Source organism: Ranitomeya variabilis, chromosome 6 (genome assembly GCF_051348905.1).
Source record: "Ranitomeya variabilis isolate aRanVar5 chromosome 6, aRanVar5.hap1, whole genome shotgun sequence".
NCBI classification, from domain to species: domain Eukaryota; kingdom Metazoa; phylum Chordata; class Amphibia; order Anura; family Dendrobatidae; genus Ranitomeya; species Ranitomeya variabilis.
In genome coordinates this window covers 505,985,602-506,010,608 of record NC_135237.1, presented here as the reverse complement: position 1 = coordinate 506,010,608, position 25,007 = coordinate 505,985,602, and the positions used below count along the sequence as shown (strand labels likewise).

At 40.8% G+C, this 25,007-nt stretch overlaps 1 protein-coding gene across 3 annotated transcripts in view; it reads left to right on the top strand.

Annotated features, from left to right (window-relative positions):
- NIPAL2 (NIPA like domain containing 2) overlaps positions 1-25,007 on the top strand; it is a 184,076-nt gene that overhangs the window by 138,977 nt on the left and 20,092 nt on the right. For all 3 annotated transcript variants that reach the window (XM_077270872.1, XM_077270870.1, XM_077270871.1), the window contains exons 6-9: positions 7,262-7,358; positions 9,380-9,515; positions 11,927-12,015; positions 15,302-15,365. In XM_077270872.1, the coding sequence (XP_077126987.1) occupies positions 7,262-7,358; positions 9,380-9,515; positions 11,927-12,015; positions 15,302-15,365 (386 nt within the window). The remainder of the gene's footprint in view (positions 1-7,261; positions 7,359-9,379; positions 9,516-11,926; positions 12,016-15,301; positions 15,366-25,007) is intronic.

Sequence of the window (25,007 nt, the reverse complement as noted above, 5' to 3'; positions counted from 1 at the left end):
TAGCTCCTGAAACGGACATCACTGACGACGTCCCGTTTGGGTATCCCAGCATGCACTGGGGGTTCTGAAATGAAGCATCATCAAACTGGAAGTAGATAAAATAAAAATACAGCAGTTAGATAACATATTTAAGGAACGATGGGGGACTTTTTAATGAAAGTATATTAGAAAAGAGTTTAATATATTACATTAAATAGACATTTAGGATTAAAATAAATGTTAGTTCTGGACCACCCCTTTAAGGCCAAAATAAAAAAAAAAATGGCCTGTGAGGTCTATAACCTATAACTAGTTGTATAACTGCAGTCTGAGATGGCAGAATATAGTGTAGAGTTAATGGTTAAATGTCAACACTGTTCAACATATGTTTGCCGTTCTCTTCCCTCCACTGAAAGGATTATACCATACAAAATCCTATTTTGGATTCTACCACACCATTAGAAATTCATTAGATTATGACTTTGATTGTGTATCTGTAAAGCAAGAACATTCTGACCTTTTGCGGCATGGAAAGTTCATGGAATGGATTACAACCGCTTTGACGCATGCCAGGCTGCTAAGAATTGAAATGAGGCGTCTTGAACCAATGATGGGGTTGGATTTCTTTATTAGTGCTTTTATGCCTGTGTGGAACTTTTTAGTAAAAGCTACAAATCTGGTTACCATTCTGCGTTCTAGATTAGAAGTACTGTGGAAATTCTGCCTGGATGTGCAGTCCAAAAGATGCAGCCCCGACTGGTTCTATTTTATATCCAGGAATATTCTTCAACCAGGACTTTGTGACAAATGGCGTGATCATGTATAGCCATCTGTTACCAGACGTTTCGCTTATTATGCTTTACTGCAAGCTGTATATTTGCCTATGTAAAATGGGCAGAAATGGATGCCAGTAACCTCATTTACCCAGGGAGTGCTTTGCTCTTCTACCAGACGGCTAGTAATGCATCAGCCTATGTAGGAAGCTGAGCCATATTAATTATATTATGTACAATTATATATTAATTATATTATATACTTCAAATTTGTGAAGGTTTACTGTATTTCCCAAATAGTAGATTATATTTCTACTATTTTGTACAACGCTCATGGAGAAATAACTTGCACAGGCTTAGTTCATCTAGATACTATGGGGCTGAATCATTAAAGGGAATCTGTCAGCAGGATTTTGCTATTTAATCTGAGAGCAGAATATTGAGCAAGAGATTGTGATTCTAGGGATGTGCCACTTATTAGGCTGTGTGCTTTAGTTGCAACACAATCACTGTTTTATCAGCAGGAGATGATCACTGCCTGACTAGGTCTCACGTGCAGGCAAGTCGGGTTAATCTCTGTAACCCCACCACTGATTGGCAGCTTGCACAGTGTACACAAGAAGCTGCCAATCAGGGGTTTACACAGGGCTTACAATACTGACCACTGCTACATCTACAACAGAGAAAGCAGATTGTAGGGAGTCAGCTTTTTTTGGCATACAGTAGTGCTCACACAGGCTCTCGAGGTATCTTTGTTTAAAGTGGCAGATTTATTAAAGGTCATAAGTCTGCACCATAAACGAATGTGCTGCATTCCAGCATAAATCAGAAACAAAACAAAAATGGTCCATACAGCAATATGGCCCAGATGTTCAGATATCACAGGGCTTAGTCCGACTCTGATCAGGACTGACTAGCACAACAGGACTTTCCACCTGTCCATACAGACCATCTTAGAGCAGTTCAGCTTCCCCCTTACACCAGCTGCACCTCCTAGATTGGAAGATGGGCGTCACCAGTCCTGCCCAGCTCTTCCAGTCTTTCCTAAAATGCAGACCCAAAATCTGGATCCATTAAAAACACCTCTCAGCACTATACATGCTGTAGCCTGCTTCTCTGGGTTTCACATCACCGAGGTTAGGCGCCTCGGTGACACACATACTGTCCAGCTGCTTTCTTACTAGGGATTCTGTCAAAACTACACAAAGCGGCCCAGTAAGTAGTTCATAATGGATCAGAGCAGAAGAGGTTAAACGGACAGATGGTCAGAACGAAGTCCAAGGTCAGGCAACAAAAGATCAAGCATACAGAACTCATGGCACAAAGAGCACAAACCTACTAGATGAATGTACATCTGGCAAAGGTCTGGGAGAGCTCAGTTAAGTAGCATGGTAATCACCTGTAATAATGAACACATGAGACCGCCCACACCTACAAGTCTCAGATACGATAGTCCAGCTGTCAATCAACACACTGGCAGCTCAGCACGCCCCTGTACCAGATTGGACGGCCAAGCTGTCAGTAACTGCACACTGAGGGGTGGAACCGTTACAGATGGTGATTTTTTTGTATTCTCCACATTTGAGAAAAATGGAACCCACACTGATCCCCTTTTGATCCCACCTCTGTTCAGCTCTCTGATCCCGCTCTGATGAGAGTCTGATCAGCATAATCTGACCCTTTTTCTCGGATGGAGAATGTTGGTGGTGTCACCTCTGGCCTAAAGAACGTTTACACACTTGTATATTTTTATCATCATTTTGCATAAGTGTTTATAATCCATCACCCAACAGTGGAAAATAAAAAGTATCATGGGAAGATTAGTACTTATTTGTATTTTGGACTTACTCCTAGTTTGGCTTACAAAGTTTGATGCAAAATATGATATGACATGTAATTACTGAAGAAAGTGTGAGCATAAAGGACATTCAGCTCTTGACAAGTATCTCGTTAGTGGTTTTGCCACATTGCCATATACTTTGACTCTCACATTCTGAAACGTTTTTCTTTGTGTGTGCTCGGGCTTAGATGGGTATTTTTCTATTGAGTTCGAGGGACAGATAAGATGGTTGGCTGGTCCCTACGAAATCTTTGGGTTATGACGACTTTAGTCTAATGGGGCCTTTAGAGTTTCGGTGGCTTTTCTCCTGTGACATACAATTGCTAGACTGAGAAGTACACACACAAAAAAACTTTTTTAAACTTGACCGTCCTGGTCTCTACATAAGAACATATTGAGCCATAACTAAATATTTATTTTTAATGAATTATACATGAACAATTAATGAAATTCCTGATCAGCACAGGACTGACATCAGAAACCCTGGGTGGGTCATAATCTGTGACTTCCTGATGATGCTGGCGTCTGCAGGGAAAGTTTAGCGTTGCGTGCCGCCATTTCTAAGTGACTGAATATGTAAGGCCAAGTACAGACAGAGCTTTTTTGTGGCTTTGTCAAAAAATGACTTTTCCTAATAGGAATCACGTTCAGGAGACTCTCTCCTTCTGTAGGGAGTTTTTGGAGGAGGGGTTTTACCTTTTTTGTTGGCCGTGTTTTGATATGACCGTGGCTAGTTAGGGGCGGTTTACATCAGGAGCCACTTTTTTTATTACCCAACAGGAGTTTTTTTAAAACCTAAAGCAGGAAAAAAAAACACTGCACAATTGAAAAGCAAAAATTTTTACATTTAGAAATAAATAGGAAGAATCTTTCAAGTTTTCTTGTTTTACTTTTATTTTTTTAAGCCATTTTTCAAGTGTTTTCTTTTTGTAGCAGACCCGCTCAATAAAATTCCATGTACACATACCCTAAATCTTTAACATACCAGATCAGACAAAGTGAGTAACAATCTTCATTAGTGACTCTCTACTTGGTCTTTGAGCTGGACATTTTTCTTTTCTTTTTTTTTTTTTTTTTGCATCGTTATGCCCAGTAGTTTTTGCTTCCTTTACCTTTCTGAGAGCAGCATAATGTAGGAGCAGAGACTCTGATTCCAGTGATGTATGACTTAATAAGCTTCTTGCTGCATTTTTTTTTTTTTTTTTTTTTAGAAAATCTCATTTTTATCTGCTGCAGAACTAACAGTTTTCTCAATTTTGAGCTCTGTATAACCCCACCCACATGACTGATTTTCATCTTTTTTTCTGTCAGCTTTCTGCCTATGCACAGTGTAATCAGTGTTTGGGACTGGGGTTACACAGAGCTCATGAATATAGAGGACTACATGGCAGCAGGTTTACTAGTCTTCTAGTGATAGTCTCCTACTGATAAAACAGTGATTTTATCAAAACTACGGGAAGAAGCCCAGTAAGTGACTCATCCCAGGAATCAATGTCTCGTCATCTACATGAGGCTACTCTCAGATTCGGTGGTTTATTACCTTTATGATAGCGCCATTGAAGGGATGGTTTGAAACTAATACTGATTTTAATCCTAAATGGCTATCTGTTAATTGTACTAATCTAATAATTTTTCTAATACAATTAAAAAGTCCCTACCGTTCCCTCTTCTTTTTTACCTACTTCCTTTTCATTTAAGAATCTTCAGTAAAAGCTGTGATACTCAAACAGGATGTCATCAGGGGACAGACGTCCCATTTGGGGGTGGTGCTGGTTTTTGCTCACTTCATTCTCTCCTTACAATGCACCCTGACAGTGTGCTCCCTTGCCAGCTCATAAGTTCTTAGTCGGTAAGGGAGCGCACTGTCACTGTGTGTTAAAAAGAATATTGCACATTGACCAGAAAGCTCATACTGAGCATACTTCAGAATTGACAATCAACACAAGCTCAGTAGGGACTAGCCCAGCCCCTGAAATAAACATCACTGATGACTCTTCATTTCATGGTGGGGACAGAGGCTGCAATGGTGACCGCATCCTCTGCCTCCTGATGATGATCTGTTTGAGTATTCCAACATGCATTGGGAATTCTGAAGCGAAACGTCCTAAAAACAGAAGTAGGTAAAAAAAAAATAAGGCAGTTACAGTAGAGGGACTTTTTAATTATAGTATATTAGAAAAATTAAGATTATTACAAGAAATATATAAAGATTAAAATCAATTAGCTTCAAACCACCCATTTAAGCATATAAAAAATAAACAGATTTAACTTCTTCTTCTTTGCAATGTTGGGAACATTTCAATTTAGCGATAATGATAATAAAATCTCATTTCATAGACCAATGGGTTTTGTTTTTCCATCTTTTGCACTATTCCCCAGAAAAAAAAATTGTTGAATTGATAGTTGTATGAGGTCATTCGTCAGAACAGTTGTTGCGTAATGATTGGGATTTACTGGAATCAATGATAGGCAGAGAATATGCTGTAGGAAGGGCTGACTAGCTATCTGGGGACATCATTAGTGAGGTGTTAGAATATCCGAACAGCTCAGAAATAGGGGAAAAAATCTCTAATGTAGCAAAAACAAGTTAAGAAACTGGTTTTGCACTTATCATTTCATATGCTCCGACTACTGCATGCCAATGTACAGGGTTCATTATTGGAAAATGTTCCATGTACAAAAGTAACGATTTACAAAAACATGGAAAATTGATCCCATGTAAGTCATTATGTCTCCATATCCAAAGTAAAAGAACATCAATTATTATTTTACATCATGCGCCATATCTGGATTAAGGCGGCCATGTGTATAGAGGATTGAAAAGCGTAAAGATTACCGTATATTGACCACATGCTGTAGAAACATAAGGAAAATTGCCTTTGTCATCTGACACAGTTGCTTAATATACATCTTCCTTTGTACATACATATTTGGTCATTGTTTTTCACTTTCCTGTAAATGGACTCAAAATGGTAATTATTCTCATAAAACCTCATTAGGGTATGTGCACACGTTAAGTATTTGGATGAAGAAATTTCTGCACCATTTCTGCATCTCTTGGCAGGAAAGCTGGAGCTTCAAAAACGAGCATTTTGATGCATTTTCGATGCGGTTATGCATGCATTTTTTCATCTGCGTTTTGCTAGCGTTTTTGGACAGTAATCAATGCTATAGAGATAGATAATATAGAAATATATAGATGATAAATATAGAGACAGACAGAGATGTAGACATATAATTGCGAAACCCCACAACATATTGTAAAATTGCACCCCGTGGAGATATTTTTGATTAAATAAATTCAAAAAATGATGTGAAATCTTCCCTATTTTGTGTAACCAGCAAACATAAAGCAGACAGCTGAGGGCTGACATTATCAGGCTGGGACGGTCCCTGGTTATTGGGCTGTTCACAACCTAAAAATTCCAGCCTGCAGCTGCTCAATAAGGAACGCATTACATTAGATGCGCCAATTCTGGCACTTTGCCTTGGCTCTACCTGATTGCCCTTGTGCGTTGACAATAAGGTTAATGGGGCTCGGGGTTGATGTCAGCTGTGTACTGTCCAAAAACACAGCTGACATCAAGCCCTGATGTTAGTAATGGAGAGGTGTCTATCAGACACGCCCATTACTAACCCAATAATGAAAGAAAAAAACACACACAAAAAATCTTTATTGAAATACACACTCCCCCACATATTATGGCTTAATGTCAGCTGTTTGTTTTGGACAATTCACAGCTCACATCAACCCCATGCGCCGTTACCCCAATTGCCACCGCACCAGGGCAATCGAGAAGAGCGAAGGTGAAGCACCAGAATTGGTGCATGTAATGTGATGCACCACTTCTGGGATGGCTGTGAGCTGGTATTTTTAGGCTGGGAAGGGCTCAATAAACAGGGACCTTCCCAGGCTGATAATATCAGCTCTTAGCTGTCTGTTTTACCCTTGCTGGTTGCAAAAAAATAGTGGTGACCCCATGTCATTTTTTTCATTTATTTATTTCTTCATGAAAAGCTGTCCAATAAGCGCCACAGGGTGCAATTTTATAATATGTCGGGGATGTGCAATTATATATCTATATGTCTGGCGCACTGTCTGTATATCTAGTTATATGTATTATATCTCCATAGATTTTTATTATCTTTCTCTATAGTGTTCCCTGCTGTCTAAAAATGCTAGAAAAACATATCAAATACTCAGCAAATCCGCAATCATTTTATACCTACGTCATATAGCGTTTTTGGCTGACCTCATTGAAGTCAGTGGATGCAAAAAAATGGAAAATTGACATGCTGCAGATTTCAATCTGCACCAAATCTGCAAGGCACAACTAAGTAACGTATGCATGAGATTTCAGGAATCTCATTCACTGGAATAGGGAAACACTTCAGGTTTTGTGACAAATCCACTAGGGAAAAACGCGGCAAAATGCATCGTCTGCACACCACCTAATTGTTTTCTGATCTCCATGTGATAATCCCTCTGTGTTCAGCAGGAGCTAATAGATGGAAGATGTCCATCATAAACTGTGTATCATAAGTGGTAAAGGAGTGGTGTTTAGGCGAGACTTGATGTAGGGTCATCTAATTTAGGAGAGATTTCTACATACTATAAATTGCTACATCTGGTTATAACATTGGGTATTATTTACGATCTCTTTTCTAGCTCCTTGAAGTGGTAACATTTTGTGTCCTGCTCTACGTGTACAAGATGAAGGGGGTGAATCATATTGTGGTTTTGCTACTTCTGGTAGCTCTGTTGGGTGAGTGTTCATCGTTTTCTGATGACATCAAGACCTGTGCATCATCTTCTTCTCGCTTCTCATTACTGTCTGCTTAGATCAAACTCTTAGAAAATCTATTCTGGTGGTTTTATGTTTATCATTAACATATGAAAAAGCTGGGTTTTATAAAATGTTGTTTAAAGGAAACCTGTAAAGTCACAAAATGCTAATAATCTGCAGGTGTGGGGTTAATCTGCAGGTTAATGGTGTTCTGAAGACAGGCAGCCTTGCACTGAAAGCCTGACTACCGGGAGGATGACCTTTATTCCTCCCGTCAACCTTCAGCTGTCAGTTAGAGAGGCGCAAGCGGACGAGTCACCGTTCAGCACAGAGTGGTGACTGTAACCGCGGTCATAGTACTGACTAACATCCGTTTTAGCACAGATACTGTACTGCTAAGTTGGCTGTCAGTCAGTGTACTGAGCGGTGACTGAAAGCCAGACGCACCTCAATGACTGAAAGCTGGAGGTTGCTGGGAGGAATAAGGTTAATTTCCTTTCAGCAGCCAGGCTTTTAATGTGGCAGCCGCATGGCTGTAGAACCCAATAATCCTGCAGATTATCACTTTATCTGCAAGTTAATAGTGTTTTGGGACATAATAGGTTCACTGATAGGTTCACTTTAATTCACAAACCAAAAATATTTTTTTAATAATTTCCAAATAGTGTTTTTTTTAAACACTACAATATTAAAACATACTATACAAGTTTGGTATCGCCAAAATCGTATGGACCTGTTGGCAGGTCATTTTTACAACACAACACCATACAAGCAAATCCCTAAAGAACAATGGCAAAACTTCATGTTTTTCACCATTTAATTCCATTGTAATTTTTTTTTTCAGTACATTACAGGCAGTCCCCGACTTGCAAACATCATTCGACTTAGATACGACCCCCAGTTGCAAATGTCGAATGTAAAAAAAATAAAATAACCTTCACCGCGGACTTTTCTCACTGCCGTCTAGTCCTCTACTTTCCGCCATCGTACGCCGTATATTCCCGCTATAGATGAGGACTTCAGTCCATGTCCAGGCTGCAGCTCACTGGAAGACATAAGGTTGAGTTGTCATCGGAACCTTATGACGCGCAGTAATCTCCAGCCTGGTTGCGACCAGAAGTCCTCATCTAAGGTGAAAAGCCAGTGATGCTGCGTAGCCAACTACAGAAAGAAGAGGATAAGATGGCAAGGTGAGTCTTGGTTAAAAAAAATAATAAATAACTAATATTCACCTCTCCGCTGATGTTTATCTTGTCCTCTTCTTTCCACCATGATGCGCAGTAACATCCTAGGGCCTAGATGCATCCTGAGCCTGGAGATGTTGCAAGCAATAGTGGAAAGAAGGGGACCAGATTGCGATCAGCAGGGCAGCCGGAGTGGTCAGGTCAGTATTATTTTTATTTATTTTTTTCCCCCACATCCCTTTTTCCTGGGAATGCATCTAGATTGTACCCTGTGCACTGCCTACCTATGGTAAATTCAGAACTACGGTTCATTCTGCTTAAAAAAAAAACAAAAAACAAGCCCCCACATGGCTAGGTTGACAGAAAACAAAATTAGTTATGGCTCTCGGAAGAAGATGAGGAAAAAAACTAAAATGCAATGACAAAAAAAACAAAACACAACGGAAAAATCACCTGGACCTGAAGTGGATAAAGGAATCCAACAAGAATAAAATGTTAAAAAAAGGCTTTTATTTTATATGGAAAAACGCTCCTTAATATTTATTACATTCATTATTCACAGTAGATTTTATTGCCCAAAAATCCCAAAGAGTTTTTCAGGTGTGGGTTCTGATCACCATGTCCAACAATATGTACATCCCACCAGGCTCGATGTGGTGAGAATATAGACGTGTTTGGTGACCAGATACACAAAGAATTCAGTTTTATGGCAAATCTAGCTCTGCTTCATCTGTATGGTGAAAGTATTAACATCTCCCTGCTATTAATGGTGTAAACAATGTCTGGCTTCCTCACACGCCTTCTGTCTCTTCTCAGCTTCGGTAGCAGTGATTTCAGTGAAAGCCGTAGCGGGTATGATTACGATGACCTTGAAGGGGGATATGCAGCTCACTTACGCCATCTTCTACGCCATGGTAGTTACAATGGTCGCATCCTGTATCTTTCAGGTCAAGTAAGTAATGCCGCATTTAGCTCCAAAGGTATTCTTCTGCGTGACAGCCCTCATTTGTCTGTTTGACCAGACAGGTCCTTCTCTCAGAGAATCTTAATGACTGAACCGTCTGTCTGTGCACAACACAGCGCGATGTGGCGGGATCTCTGCTCACCGCTGTCTTCCTGAGAAATAATAGTTAAAACCTGGACTGAGAAGCGGTATAATTATTCTTCATTAGTGGACGTCAAGGCGGTTTCATTCTTAATTGCACTTAGAAATCTCATCTTCTATTATTTGCGCTTTAGAAGTAAAAATAAGATTATTTACCGGACATCAAGTAAAATAAATGCGCTGGTTAAAAAAAAAACAAAAAAACGTAGCTCCACTTCAAAGCGCTGAACATCTGTCCGTAATGAGCGTTTCATATCAACTGTTCATACGTGAGATGGGAGATTGACCCAAATAGAATAGTTGTGGGGAACAAATGCAAAAAAAATGGCAGCTGTGTATGTGTAAAGCTGGTGATTAAGGCAAAAGTGTGTGGAAACTGTACAGAAAAGAGGCAGTAGTTACTAACACCAATCAGGTGCCAAGATACTCATCCATTCCCTACTATAAGGACTAAAGTATCGGACACGCTTTTTAATTATTAAAAGGGTATTCCCGTCTCCAAGATCCTATCCCAATATGTGGTAGGCGTAATTAAAATATTATAAAATACCTCCAATCAGAAATGTAGTATAGTTCTTCAGATTCGCTATGTCACTTACCTCATGTAGGGCATTGCAGTAGCTTAGGTATCCATGGTTACAACCACTTAGAGCTGTCTAACTAACTCACTATGTGAGGGGTCATGAGGTAAGTGACATAGCGAATCTGAAGAACTATACTACATTTCTGATTGGAGGTATTTTATAATATTAATATTGCATCCTACATATTATGGTAGGATGTTGGAGATGGGAATACCCATTTAAGTTCAGGTTTCTTGGTCAGTCCCTTTGTCACTGGTGTGTATCATCCGGCCTCTTGCCATGGTAAAGAGCCCACTGATATCAGTGCGGTCCTGTAATAGGAGCCACTAGTGTAACAAGTCCGTTCATGACATTTTCTTTCCTCCTAAATATTCCCTCGTCGCCTGTGAGTGATATAAATAAATGCAGAGACTCGGCCATGAAGTGGGGACCCCGTAAAGTTACAGAGCGGGGTCAACGAATGCTGTGGAGCAGAGGGCAGAAATGTCACCAATTCTCTGCTGACTCCATAACTGCAGAGTCCAAACCTCCTCCAACATTGACCTCAGCATAAAAATTGTGCCCCTACGAGCAACTTCATGGCCAAGCAGCTGCATGCAAGATTTACATCAGATTCTGGATTGGCTTTCATCCTACATGGAGTTCAACTCCTCTTCCTCTCTGAAGAGACAATTTGCATATATAATTTCCCAGAGAAGCATTGCATGGCCTTTAAAAAAAAAAAAAAAAAAAAAGAAGTTATTCCACCTTCTCCATTTTGAAAGTTGGTCCGCATCAGATGTCATCAGTCAGGTCTGATTTGTTTCGTGGACCCATTGACTTGCATTGCTGATTTTGATCTGACCCTTGGATCAAAATTGGACATGTCGCCTATATTTTCAGTAGACCTCTCAGTCAGAGGAAAGAATCAGATGTCTACAGCCCAATAGAATATCATTGGTACCAAGGCTGTCTGTGAAAACCACAGATGACTCTCATACGTGAAAATCGAACATGTAAATGAGCCCTAAGTCTACAAGCGCCACCATGAGGCTTCCATTCAGTCAGGAGCTTCGGTCAAGAGGTGACGGAACAGGACAGGCGTCGGAAAGAAGAGAAGACGGCGATGATTAAGTACCGTATGTTGCCCAGAGGCAGGGAACAGACATTAGTGATAACTCTCCGGCAGTGAAATATATAATAATTCCGGTGCTTTAAATGTTCGGTAAAGGGTCTTTTCTATATTGTTTTTATATTTTATATTTATTTTATATTTTATATATTGTTAGCTTTTCCTTTATTGAAGTGTCAGGGTCTTGGACTCCTGTTCCCAGAGATAAGAGCGCGGCACATTGCTTATTTTTCTGCTTGGGTTATTGTCTGTTTTCCTGAACAATAACTGAACCATAACTGAAAATGAAATTTAATTACGACCGTTTGTCTCGTACATTGCAAGTGCATTTTTCAGGGATTAATTTTGCATTGTGTCTGCCTTTTCCTCTCGATTTTGATCTCGGAGGGGTAGTTATTTATTTAATTTGGCTTCCTGAGCACATTACGAAGTAATTCTAGGTCCTGCTGAACACCATTCTCTATATAAATATTTATGAGGCTGGTAAATCTTTATTAAAACGTCTACTGCATTATTCTCACTTGTTTTTCTTGTATGTATTTTTTTCCTTTTTCTGTTTTTAGGTTTTTAAATCAGGCAATGCAGCTTTACAATGCAACTGAAGTGGTGCCAATTAACTATGTATTTTTCACGACCAGCGCGATACTCGCAGGTACTGTGCTATTATGTCATAGTTTATAAAAACATCCAATAAAGTCTATCTCATTTTTACGTTGCCTTATAATATGACTTCATGAAATCAGTCGGCGGCTGCTAATTTATAGCCATTTGTAATGGTTTAGACTAAATCCTGACAACTTTTATCTCCGCAGTGTTTTATTGGGTTATTAGTCAGAGGCAGTGCCAGCTTCAATAAAAGTCTCATTTCCATGTTTGTTCTCTATCCAAATCAATACTTTATTATTGCGTTTTTTGTTTTTCTCTGTGTGTTTGGCCTGAGGCTTTCAATGGCTAAAGTTTTAGATTTTTTTTGTGTAGTATGGTTCATATTAAGTTTATTAAAAAAAATGGTTTTAAACTTTTTACTTCTGTGAATTAAATAAAATTAGCTTGAAGGACAAATTGAGATTAAATTTGCCACTTCAATATTTCAATTTGAAACATTAATCTTTTATATATTACTAAAATAAATTAGAACAGCAGCCATGCTTGAGTTATAATCGCAGAGACATGTGCACGGAGCCTGTAGGTCATTGAGAACTTTACATTGTGTATCTTTATGTAGTGCTTCTGCCAGACACTATTTTAGGCCTCCATCACACGTCCCGATTTTACTGGTACTGGAAAATCAGTACTGGTGTTATGAGTGTCGCATGTCCGTGTGACATACTTGTGTGCGTTATCCATGGGACATTCTTGTGCCATCCGTGTGTGTCATCCATGTGCCGTCTGTGTGACACGTTCCGGAATAGAATGCAGAATAAAAATTACATTTGTTTAGCTGTTAAAGATGTGCAGATAGACATGGGGTAGATAGATAGATATGGGGTTGATGGATAGACAAGTTCCTTACCTGTGTAGCTTACTCTACATGTATTAACCTAATACACTGTGTGCAGAATTATTAGGCAAGTTGTATTTTAGAGGATTATTTTTATTATTGATCAACAACTATGTTCTCAATCAACCCAAAAGACTCATAAATATCAAAGCTTAATATTTTTGGAAGTTGGAGTGGCTTTTTTTTTTTAGATTTGTCTCTCTTAGGAGGATATTTGTTTGTACAGGTAACAATTACTGTGCAGAATTATTAGGCAACGTAATAAAAACCAAATATATTCCCATCTCACTTGTTTATTTTCACCAGGTAAACCAATATAACTGCACAAAATTTAGAAATAAACATTTCTGACATGCAAAAGCAAAACCCCCAAAAATTAGTGACCAATATAGCCACCTTTCTTTATGATGACACTCAGCAGCCTTCCATCCATAGATTCTGTCAGTTGCTTGATCTGTTTACGATCAACCTTGCGTGCAGCAGCCACCACAGCCTTCCAGACACTGTTCCGAGAGGTGTACTGTTTTCCCTCCCTGTAGATCTCACATTTTATGAGGGACCACAGGTTCTCTATGGGGTTCAGATCAGGTGAACAAGGGGGCCATGTCATTATTTTTTTTCTTTGAGAACTTTACTGGCCAGCCACGCTGTGGAATAGTTGGAGGCATGTGATGGAGCATTGTCCTGCATGAAAATCATGTTTGAAAACCAGCAAAGGTAAAGCAGACTGCTGTGAGCTGATATTATTGGGCTGGGAGGGTCCATAGTTATTGGGCCCTTCCCAGCCTAAAAATTCCAGCCCGTAGCTACCCCAGAAGTGGCACATCGCATTAGATGTGCCAATTCTGGTCCTTCACCTTCGCTCTTCCCGATTGCCCTGATGCATTGACAGTCGGTGTAATGGAGCTTTGGGGTTGATGTCGGCTGTGAATTGTCAAAAAACACAACTAACATCAAACCCTGGGGTTAGTAATGGAGATGTGTCTATCAGACACCCCAATTACTAACCCAGTAAAAAAAAAGGCAAAAAATACTTTATTAAAATAAACAAACTTTCCCTGATTCAGCAATTTATGACAAAACAAAAAAATCCCATGGAGGTCCGACTTAGGCCAGGGAATCCTACATAGTCCAAAAATGGAAACCTGAGAAACATGGTGAAAACACAGACATGTGTGCAGCCCCATAGATCATAATGGGTGAACGTGTCTCCAGTACATGTGAAAAATGACACCACATGTACTAGAAAGACAGAAGTGTAAAGGGGGCCTTTTTCAGAATGTAAGGGTTTGAAAGTTTTTTAGAAGTGCCATATTACCACTTTGTACAACTTATCATAGTAATTAATGTAACGCCTTCAACAAACTTTATATAAAGCAATAATATAAGCAAATACCAAAAAAAAGTGCAATATATTGTAGTAGTGAAATTTGTTTCTTTTTCCATTTATAAGCTTCTTCTTCTTGAAAATCTTGCCACTACAGATGAGTGAATTGGACGGGAGCCCTTTGAACATCTTCCTACCTGCCGGCCTTCCCTGCCCCAGTTCTCAGCTGGCTAATCAAAGAGGAGCTGGGGCTGTCGGCAGGTAGGAATTAGTTCATTGAGTTCCTGTCCAGCAGCGTGGAATGGTCTTACCGCTGAACCAAGGTTCGGCAAATGTTTTTGGTTTTTTTCAAGGCTGTTTCTTATTCAAAGTAAGATGGACAGCCAGCTCAGTGATAGTTTTAATATTATTCCAGACAACCCCATTAATGTTAAAGACTAAGAATTAAGTGGATTCATTCCAGGAAATTTTTTTTTACTATGAGCCTAAAAACTAACAGGCAGGTGGTTTCTAACTACCTGCCTGTTCTGCGTCACGCTGCCTGAGACCGGTCACCTACTGCTTCTGCCAGTGATTCAGCTGCTCCACGTCAATAGAGCAACTCTTGTTCTTCTGGGCTGCTCTGTAAAAGGGGCATCAGTGCTGACACCATTCTGAATGACAGCCATCTCACAGCAGTTAGGCAGCAGGGAGCTGGCTGTCAATCAGCATGACATTGGCAATCACGCCCCGCCAACAAAGGAAAGCAGGAGGAGAAGTCGCTGCTCTGTCAAACTGACATCAGTGGAAGCCACTCGATCGCCGGCAGGAGTGGTCTGTTTCCATTCGATGCCAGCAGAGATGAGCTCCGGACACAACAGGCAAGTAGGTAGCAACTACCTGTCTTTTCGTTCTTGAGCACATTGTAAAAATGAAAAAAAAAAATAGTCCTGGATAGCCCATTTTAGAAATTAAATTTGTCTAATAAAAGACTCTGACAACATATCAGAAGTGATGGCACACATATAGAAATGTGGAGGTTTACAAAATTCAGATTCCTACAAAACAAAGGTCTATATAGATTTTTGCATATATATTGTTTTAATAAAAATTCCTTTTTCCTCTTCACAGGAATCATTTTTTACCAGGAGTTTCGAGGTGCGGCCTCGTTGAATATATTCATGTTTATTTTTGGGTAGGTAATTTAATCGGATTTGTTTGTTGGTCTTCTAAACTCTATAGATCCTCAGAAAAATCTTGGCAGAACTTGCAATAATCTTTTAAACTCTCTCATTCTGTTCATCTCATGTGATCTCTAAAATTTCTATATACCTCTTCTAAGCTGGATAAGGTATTTAGAGAACTTTTTAAAATAATAACTTGGAGGGAAATGGGCGAGGGAGCGAGTTTGTGGTACCCACTAAAGTGTCCGACATTGTAAAACACAAGACACGTCAACTCACCCCATGTACTAGCATCAGATTTTGCAGAATTTGGAGAGGGTGTATCGTAGACTTGTAGGCCCTATTCTTATTTTTGAAAAAATGTAATGTTCATTGTCTATTGGATTTTTCCAATATGTTTAGTGGCCTAGGTCTAGTCCAATAGATAGAACCCAGCAGAATGAACAAAAGCTGGGAGATATATAGTCTGGGATGGGTTATGTATATGTATTTGTTTGTTTGTTCTGAATTTTGTCAGAGGTCTGAAATTATCGAAGTTGTCCAGGAACATAAATATATAGAATAATGTTTTTTACTATAGTATTGCAGAGCAGACATAAAAAAAATGTACATGCCAGTACTCCCCATCCCCAGGTCCTGTAGTGCCTCTCTACCTCTGCTCTGGTCTTTGTTGACAGGCCACATGAGTGGTGCTACTTGTGAATATAGAGTGTGGTTTGGGGTCTGAATTCCACTTAGGGGTTCTAATATTGGATGTTATTTTATTATAGGGGATATAACTATATTTAGGCGATCTGATTTGGAGTCTATATTAATATAGAGATATGTATTTCATATAAGCCAAGTCACTCAAATTGGCAGCTTCCAGTTTGCCATGTCCTCCTGTTCAAGGGTCAATTAGTAAAAGATTCTCCAACATTGTTTTCTCTGGTGTTTGGCTCCTACCAGACATCTTCTTTAGCTCCTGGGACCACAAGTGACAGTAGTCCTTATGGGTATAGAACACCTTAAAGTGGTTGTCTCTTCAGTGGATAAAGGGGTGACAACCCCTTTAGAGTTGGTGGACACCACTGTTTTCTCTCCATCCGAGAAAAACGTTCCAATTTTCCTGATCGGAGTCATATCAGTTTTTCTCAGAGGCGAAGAGAAAATAACTTTTCTCCACGTTCTTCATTCTGTCAGTCGAAGAAAATCGGACTACACTTGGATGTCAACCGAGTGTGGACCGATGTGTTCCATGGACCCCTAGACCTGAATGGTCAAGTGTGATCTGATTCTCTACCATTCTATGATTCTCAGATCAAAATCAAACATGCCACTGGTTTTTATTCCTCAGAACACTTGGTCCAAAGGAAAAAAATCAGACACGTGCACAACCCCATAGAATATCATGGGTACGAGTGCTATCTGTGAGAACCACTGATGGCAGACCTCCGATATAATTGGTCTTGTGCTCGACCCCTTAATGTGAGGAGTATGAAGGTACTTGTTGTAATCTCTAGGTTGTGAATTTTGTGACCTGAACATCCTTGGATTGCTGTTTAAAGGAAAATATTAGGCAAAACTGTGTGAGGCGAAAAATGGCGCTGAGCACAGTAGACAGGTAGTTAACAAATACCTGCCTGCTAGTACTTAGGCAAATTTTTAACTTTTACAAACTCACAGTTATCCCCTTTAATGGTGTCTAAAAACTACAGCTCGTCTTGCAAAAACAAGCTCTTATTAGACTATGTTGATGGGGAAAAAAATAAATAATGGAGCAAAAATTAAAAATTGCCCAGTCATGAAGAAGTTACAAAAGAATGGTCTTTTTTTTCCTGAAGAGTAAATGTGGTGTTTGACTTCATCTCTATATAAAATCCAGATCTCTGAAATCCTCTATTGGGCCGTACACACGGAGGACTCGCCTTGTTTTCATTAAACCACAAGCAATAAAAATAAGTTTATGGTTCTTTACAAGTCTATCTAATTCCAGGCAATAAAAAGGCACTTTATAAATGGACAATCCATTAATTAGTCTAATGCTCGGCGGTGATGAGGTCTGGCTTGTTTTAGAGTCACTTACATCGAAAACGAGGTTTCATTCTAGTCCATTTAGGCCTCTCAGACAGTGAAGTGCTTCGGCAGACAAAGAGTATCATAATTATCGGAGATAATTGCTGCAGAAAGCGTCCTGGTGTGTGGGAAGAGGAGCTTCTTGCATATTAATGGCTGATATTATGAAAGACATAAAAAGTGAAAGGAAATAAAACGACTTTTGTAATGTGTTAATCTACGCTTTATGGAAAGTGGTTTTCATATGAAATTATATTTTTCCAAGTGAATGATCTAATAGGGTTTGTGTTCAATCAATCATTACAATTTTATGTTTTAATCTCTGGTTTAGTCCTATTAATCATCTGTATCTCCATAATATTAGGTTTTTCATATAAAAACTGAAAAGGCTTTAGAAATCTGTTATAAATGCAGCTAAAACACCTAATAAAAAAACATAGCTTCACCTTTGGTAACCCTGTACAATATGCATATGGGATATATGCAATCATTCGTAAAAGGGGTTTTATCATGAATTCAGTCCCCATTCCAGACTGCGGCTGCTTATGAACTTGGGGTGCCGATGGCCATACTGGGCTGGTTGTATTTTTGTCCTTTAAACATAGTATTATTTGCTAGCCATTCAGTGCAATACATGAGAGACTCGGTCTAACGAAACCCATCTTTGGCTAAAATAATGGATTCTTGGGTGGGTACCGCGCCTGACATTCATATATCCTCACTCAGCATACTAGAATTCTGTGCGTGAATCCTTAAGTACAGATAATAGAGAAGCAAATGAGTTAAATCTGTGCTGCCATGTAGAAAAGATGAAGGATGCCATTCCGAGGGTACAGTAGGTGGTTTATTTGTCAACGCGTTTTGATGTATACATACATCCTTCATCTTTTCCACATAGCAGCACAGATTTAACCCATTCAGTTCTCCATTACCTGCACTTTCATCCTTTTTATGGGTCTGCAGCAGCCTAAGCGTTATCGGTAGAGATGGGCGGATTCCTGGATGTTCAGGTCCGGCGGGTTTGACTGAAGAATTAATGAATGTTCGGGTACCAGAACAGTACCCAAACCCGAACCCCCATTGACTTGAAAGGGGGACCCGAACATCTAGTGTTTGACACACTGTCATGTCTGTGCAGCGGCAAACGCTGCTGCTGATCAGCGGTGAAATCAGTACCACCGGTGTCAAATGACAGCGTGAGCCCGCAGCTGTGATCGACAGTAAAAAGTTTACCTCCGGTCACTGGCGTCAGCTGATTGAACTACTGCTCTCATCAGCCTGCGCCTGCTGCCGCTAATAACAGTGAGAGCAGGCGGCGGCTGATGGGAGTATTCATCAGCCTGCGCTCTAAATAAATAAATTAAAATAAAAATGGCTTGGATTCCCCTGTGTTTTTGATAACCAGCTAGGCAGAACTGAAAGCTGGGGACTGCAACCCTCAGCTGTCAGCGTTGGCAAGGCTAGCTATCAAGAATAGAGGGGTCTCCATGCTGTTTTTTTATTGTTTAAATAAATAATTTAAAAAAAGGGCGTGAGATTTTCCCCATCTTTGACAACCAGCCTTGCTAAAGCAGACAGCTGGGGGCTGGTATTCTCAGGCTGGTAAGGGGCCATGGATATTGCCCCCCCCCCAGCCTAAAAATAGCAGCCCGCAAACTCCTAGAAAAGGCACATCTATTAGATGCACCAATTCTGGCACTTTGCCTGGCTCTATCCATTTGACTTGTAGTGTTGGCAAGTAGGGTTCCAATTTGTGGGGTTGTTGTCACCTTTGTATTGTCTGGTGACATCAAGCCCACGGGTTAGTAATGGAGAGGTGTGTGTGTATAAGACACCTATCCATTACTAATCCTATAGTTGTATTGTAAATAAGCACACAGCCAGAATAAAGTATTTTATTCAAAATTAAACACAGAACACACTTTTTATTTTTTAGTTATTTAAAAATAACAAACACAGTTATACTCCCCTAACGCCCATTCCATTGAATCCCTTGTCTCCTATAATAAAACAAACAAAAAATGGCCCATCTCATGGATGTGCCTTTTCTAGGTGGCTGTGGGCTGCTATTTTTAGGCTGGGGTGTGCCAATATCCATCACCCCTTACCAGCCTGAGTATACCAGCCCCCAGCTGTCTTCTTTAGCAAGACTAGTTGTCACAAATGGGGGGGGACCCCATGCCGTTTTTTAAATTTAATAATTAAAAAAACAGCACGGGGACCCCTCTATTCTTGATAACCAGTCTTGCTAACGCTGACAGCTGAGGATTGCACCCCCCAACTGTCAGTTTTGCATGGCTGGTTATCAAAAATACAAGGGAACCCATGCCAGATTTTGTTTTTATTATTTATTTGGAGCGCAGGCGCCGGTTGACGAATTACTCCCATCAGCTGCTCTTCCTCTCACTGTTAATAGGGGCAGCAGGTATAGGCTGATGAGAAGTAGTTCCATCAGCCGACGCCAGTGACTGGAGGTAAACTTTATACCTCTGATCAGAGCAGCGGGCTCAAGCTGTTATTTGACAGCTTGGGATCCGCGGCTGTCTGACTGGTGGTAATGATTTTACCGCCGATAAGAAGCAGTGTTTGCCGCATGATTGATTTAGCAGCGGATCAGTGATCTGGGAGGCATATTCTTAAAGGGACGCTGCAACCACCTGCATACTTATCAGAGCTGTGGAGTCAGTAAGCCAAACCTCCGACTCCTTAATTTCCCTGACCCGACTCCACACCCACTGCCTCACTAGAGAACATGTACATAAAGTGCAGCACAGATTCATCTCAACTTAAAGTCAAGATTCTTAGATCAGGAACAGAACAGACATTTATAGGACATTTCATAGCTTTCCCAAAGTATTATGATAAAATTTACAGCACATCCTGCACTGAACTACTGAACCCAATTTATTATATATTTTAGGAGTCGGTCCATTTTATACTTGATCCAACTCTACCAAAATGGACATCGACCATGACTCCAACTCCATAGCACTGATTGTTATAGCCAATAGTTCCCGGCCTGCTGTTGGGTGCCAAGTCGAAATCCTCAGAGCCATTGTCAGAATTTACAATGGTGCAGTGGGCCCTTGGTTCCTTCTGATGCATGGCAATGCCCAGTTTCAGTTCCCAGATGAGTAAGGCATCAATGCCATTAACTGTCCTTCACATTCCCCAAGCCTAAATCCAAATGACAATCTCTGGGACATTATGTATCAGTGCATCCGCTGCCACCACGTAGCTCCACAAGTTGTCCATGATTTCATGCAGGAAAGATATATATCTTACTGTGTTAGCCAGTGGATAGAAAAATATTTAGAATTGAGAGTCCTCAGAAGTTGATACCTTTTAATGGCTAACTGAAAAGATGGTAACAAGTTGCAAGCTTTCGAGACTACACAGGTCTCTTCATCAGGCCTAATGAAGAGACGTGTAGTCTCGAAAGCTTGCAATTTGTTACCATCTTTTCAGTTAGCCATTAAAAGGTATCAACTACTGAGGACTCTCAATTCTAAATATTCATGATTTCATGGACGCCCTGATTCAGGTCTGGAAGCAGATCCCTCAGTGTACCATCTGATCAGGAGCATGCCCAGATGTTATCGGGTGTGCATACAGATAGATGGGAGCCAAATATACCACTGAGTCACATTATGCGTTGCCATGATGACATTCACTCAAATTGGATCCAGCTGTGATTTCAAGTTTTTGAATAAAATTTTTCAAGTGATTTGCAATCCAGGTCTCAATTAGTTAATGATTTTGATTCCCATTAACTGTTGTTCTGACTTTACATTCTCAATGAATTGTACAATTTATATCTGTAAAGATTATTAACTTGAGTCTTTCATCGAGATCTGATGTGTAATTTGTGTTCTCTTCATTTTTTTGAAATAGTGTATAACAGATAAAAAATTACATTAATATTAACGTGGGACCATTTGCAAAAGTAGATTTTGGTGTATTAGTGTGCTCACTGTTGTACACAATTGTAAAATCACTGGGCAGGAGGATTGGATAGCTGTAGTAATTGCTGCATGGTATCGGGTTCCTGTCTTGTTCCAATAAATAAAACATTAAACCTCATGGCTTGACGTGGGTCGGATGATTAAAGCAAAATCAATTTCAGCTTATGAAGGTCTTGCGTGCCTATATTACAATGTCTGGCGCTATACATCCCCAGGCATGACAAGCCGAGATCCACTGTGATCTTACCCCTAAGTGCATCAATATCATTTCCTTCACCTGCCCATGTTAAGGGGAATGTGTCCTCACAATATAACAGATTGTATACATCAGGTTTTTGTGGAAATTGTATATTCTAAAAACATTTTGGCAATTTTTTTTTTTCCCATATCATAATTTTTATTAAAAATAAAATTACAAAACTTGTTATTCTCACAATGGCCACTGTTTTTTTTAGACTCTTAACTTTCTATTGTTTCAGAAAAGTGACATGCACACATGCACATTAGCACCAATGAACACAGTCTAGCATCTAATGAGCGTGTGCAAAGGTAATATTGAAGGGAGATGTAATATCTCCTATTGTGACTGGTGGATCATGTGTATAAAGGTTTGTTACCTGTCATTGTCATCCTGTCTCTAATGATAAGGAAACTAGTGCAAACTATTCCTGAATAGACTGGAAGTGTGAGTCAAAGCAAGCCCCAGTGGCCAATTTAGGCCTCTAATTTAGGGTTTTGTGAAACATGTAACACACAAACCCACTTTAAACAATAGGTAATTTTCTGACATCGGAGTTGGGCCCTTATCAGATAACCCTTATTACAACTATGGTGGGGCACCATAATCGTGGGTATAGGGGAACCTCAGCAGTTGACTAGGCTGTTGCTGGAAATAAATGTCTACACAATAACCAAGATCTATATTAGTGCCATATAGTGACCATATAGTGGTAGATACCAGAGATACCAGTGCTGCAGACCAGACAAGAGATTATAGTATAGTTATAGATGGTGGGTTACAGCTGATGTTCTTTTTGATGGAGTCATTCACATTTCCCGTCTTTTCCATCTTGTTCAGACAGACATGACCGATTCTCCGGCCGCATCTTGTCTGCAGAGATTACAATATAGACACAGTTGACTTCTCGTATTGCCAGCCCCGTCCCCATCTATACACAGCCTGCACAAACGCCTAATCCTGCTGATACTCCAATACTGAGCCGCTGCTGCCTTATGTGTACACAGCATGATGGACCTACAGCTCCCTTATACACTATATGATGGGCCCACAGCTCCCCTAGACACAGTATGATGGGCCCACAGCTCCTCTATACATACTATACTGGGCCCACAGCTCCCCTATACATCCTATACTGGGCCCTCCACTCTCCTATACACAGTATGATGGGCCCACAACTCCCCTATATGCAGTATGGGTTCACAGCTCCCCTATACACAGTACAATGGGCCAACAGCTGCAAAATACACAGTATGATGGGGCCACAGCTCCCCTACACACAGCATGATGGGCCCACAGCTCCCTTATACACAGTAGGATGAGCCCAAAGCTCCCCTATACACAGTATGATGGCCCCACAGCTCCTCCATACACAGCATGATGGGCCCACAGCTCACTTATACACAGTATGAGGGGTCCACAGCTCCCCTATACACAGTATAATAGACCCACAGCTCCCCCCAAAACACAGTATCATGACCCCCCAGTGTATAATAATACCCACTCTGTATAATGGCCCCCACAGTAGCCTCCAAACTGTATAATGGCTCTCACAGTAGTCTCCACAGTTTGATGGCCCTACACAGTAGCCCACAAACTGTATAATGTCCCCCGCATTAGCTCCCACACTGTATAATGGCCCCCACAGTAGTCCCCACACTGTATGATGGCCCTCTAGGGAGGCTCCACATTTTATAATGGCCCCCAGATTAGCTGTTATTCTGTATAATGGCCCCAACATCAGCTGCCTCTCTGTATAATGGCCCCCATATTAGTTCTCACACTGTATAATGGCCCCTACACCTTATGGAGGCCCGACACTGTATAAGGACTCCTCACAGTAGTCTCTAAAATGTATGAGGGGCAGCCTCACAGTAGCTCCCTCACTGTGTGGATGTCCTCCATAATTTATGTTGCTCCCTCAGTCACACCACACATTTTAATTGAAATAAAAAACATCATATACTAACCTAATCCAGGATCCAGCTGAAGTATAGCGTTGGCGGACTAATGTGCTGTCATCGCACACACAGGGCATGAGACTCCCGGTACGGCGCAATAGCGTCACTATGCCGGGATTCGGACATCCTGTGCGTGCGCCGGCATCCTGGCCAGTGCATCGACAAGCCGTTCTGTAGACTGCCGGCTTAAAGCAACCTGCAGTCTACATATTGGAGAGCGGTAGAGCAAGGACTTCATGTCTCCTTGCTCTACCTCAGGGCTTAACGGTATTGGCGTGCTGCACACACCAATACGGTTAACAGTGGCAATAGGTACGGGTGTACTGATGTATGTGTATAAATGGTTTACTTTAAAGATCAGAATTGAACATCTTGCTGCTTTAAAATCATTTGCTCTTAACGGCTGATCTGTAACGGCCACAATCAGACAGTGTTACAACCTGAGGTTTCTTCCCCAGTTTATCCTAAATACATTGTGACATTTCTAAAGGAGAACAAATCGTCTTGACAGACCTGTCTTCTGGGAATGGAGACAGTGATTCATCCTGTCACACTTGTACTCGCTGTTGCAGTATTTTGTTGTTGGTTTTTTTTGTATTGTTTTTTTTCCAAAAGAGAATTCTGCTAGAAAACTTGTTGAATCCATAAATGTTTTCTGATAGGAGTCAGTAGAAAACTATAAAAGTAACTGTCCTTTTATTTCTTAATTTTGAGTACGTATCAAAAAATTGTAATGTATCTTCATGGAGAGATTGGCATCTTTCTCCTCTTGGACTGATTAATCGCTCAGGCTGATCCAACTTCAGTGGAAATGCCTCATGACAAGGAAAAGATGCTCAGTATTGTGTGTGGCCTCCACGCGCCTGTATGACCTCCCTACTGTACAACGCCTGGGCATGCTCCTGATGAGGCGGCGGATGGTCTCCTGAGGGATCTCCTCCCAGACCTGGATTAAAGCATCCACCAACTCCTGGACAGTCTGTGGTGCAACATGACGTTGGTGGATGGAGCGAGACATGATGTCCCAGATGTGCTCAATCGGATTCAGGTCTGGGGAACGGGCGGGCCAGTCCATAGCTTCAATGCCTTCATCTTGCAGGAACTGCTGACACACTCCAGCCACATGAGATCTGGCATTGTCCTGCATTAGGAGGAACCCAGGGCCAACCGCACCAGCATATGGTCTCACAAGGGGTCTGAGGATCTCATCTCGGTACCTAATGGCAGTCAGGCTACCTCTGACGAGCACATGGAGGGCTGTGTGACCCTCCAAAGAAATGCCACCCCACACCATTACTGACCCACTGCCAAACCGGTCATGCTGAAGGATTGTGCAGGTACCACATCGCTCTCCACGGCATCTCCAGATTCTGTCACGTCTGTCACATGTGCTCAGTGTGAACCTGCTTTCATCTCTGAAGAGCACAGGGCGCC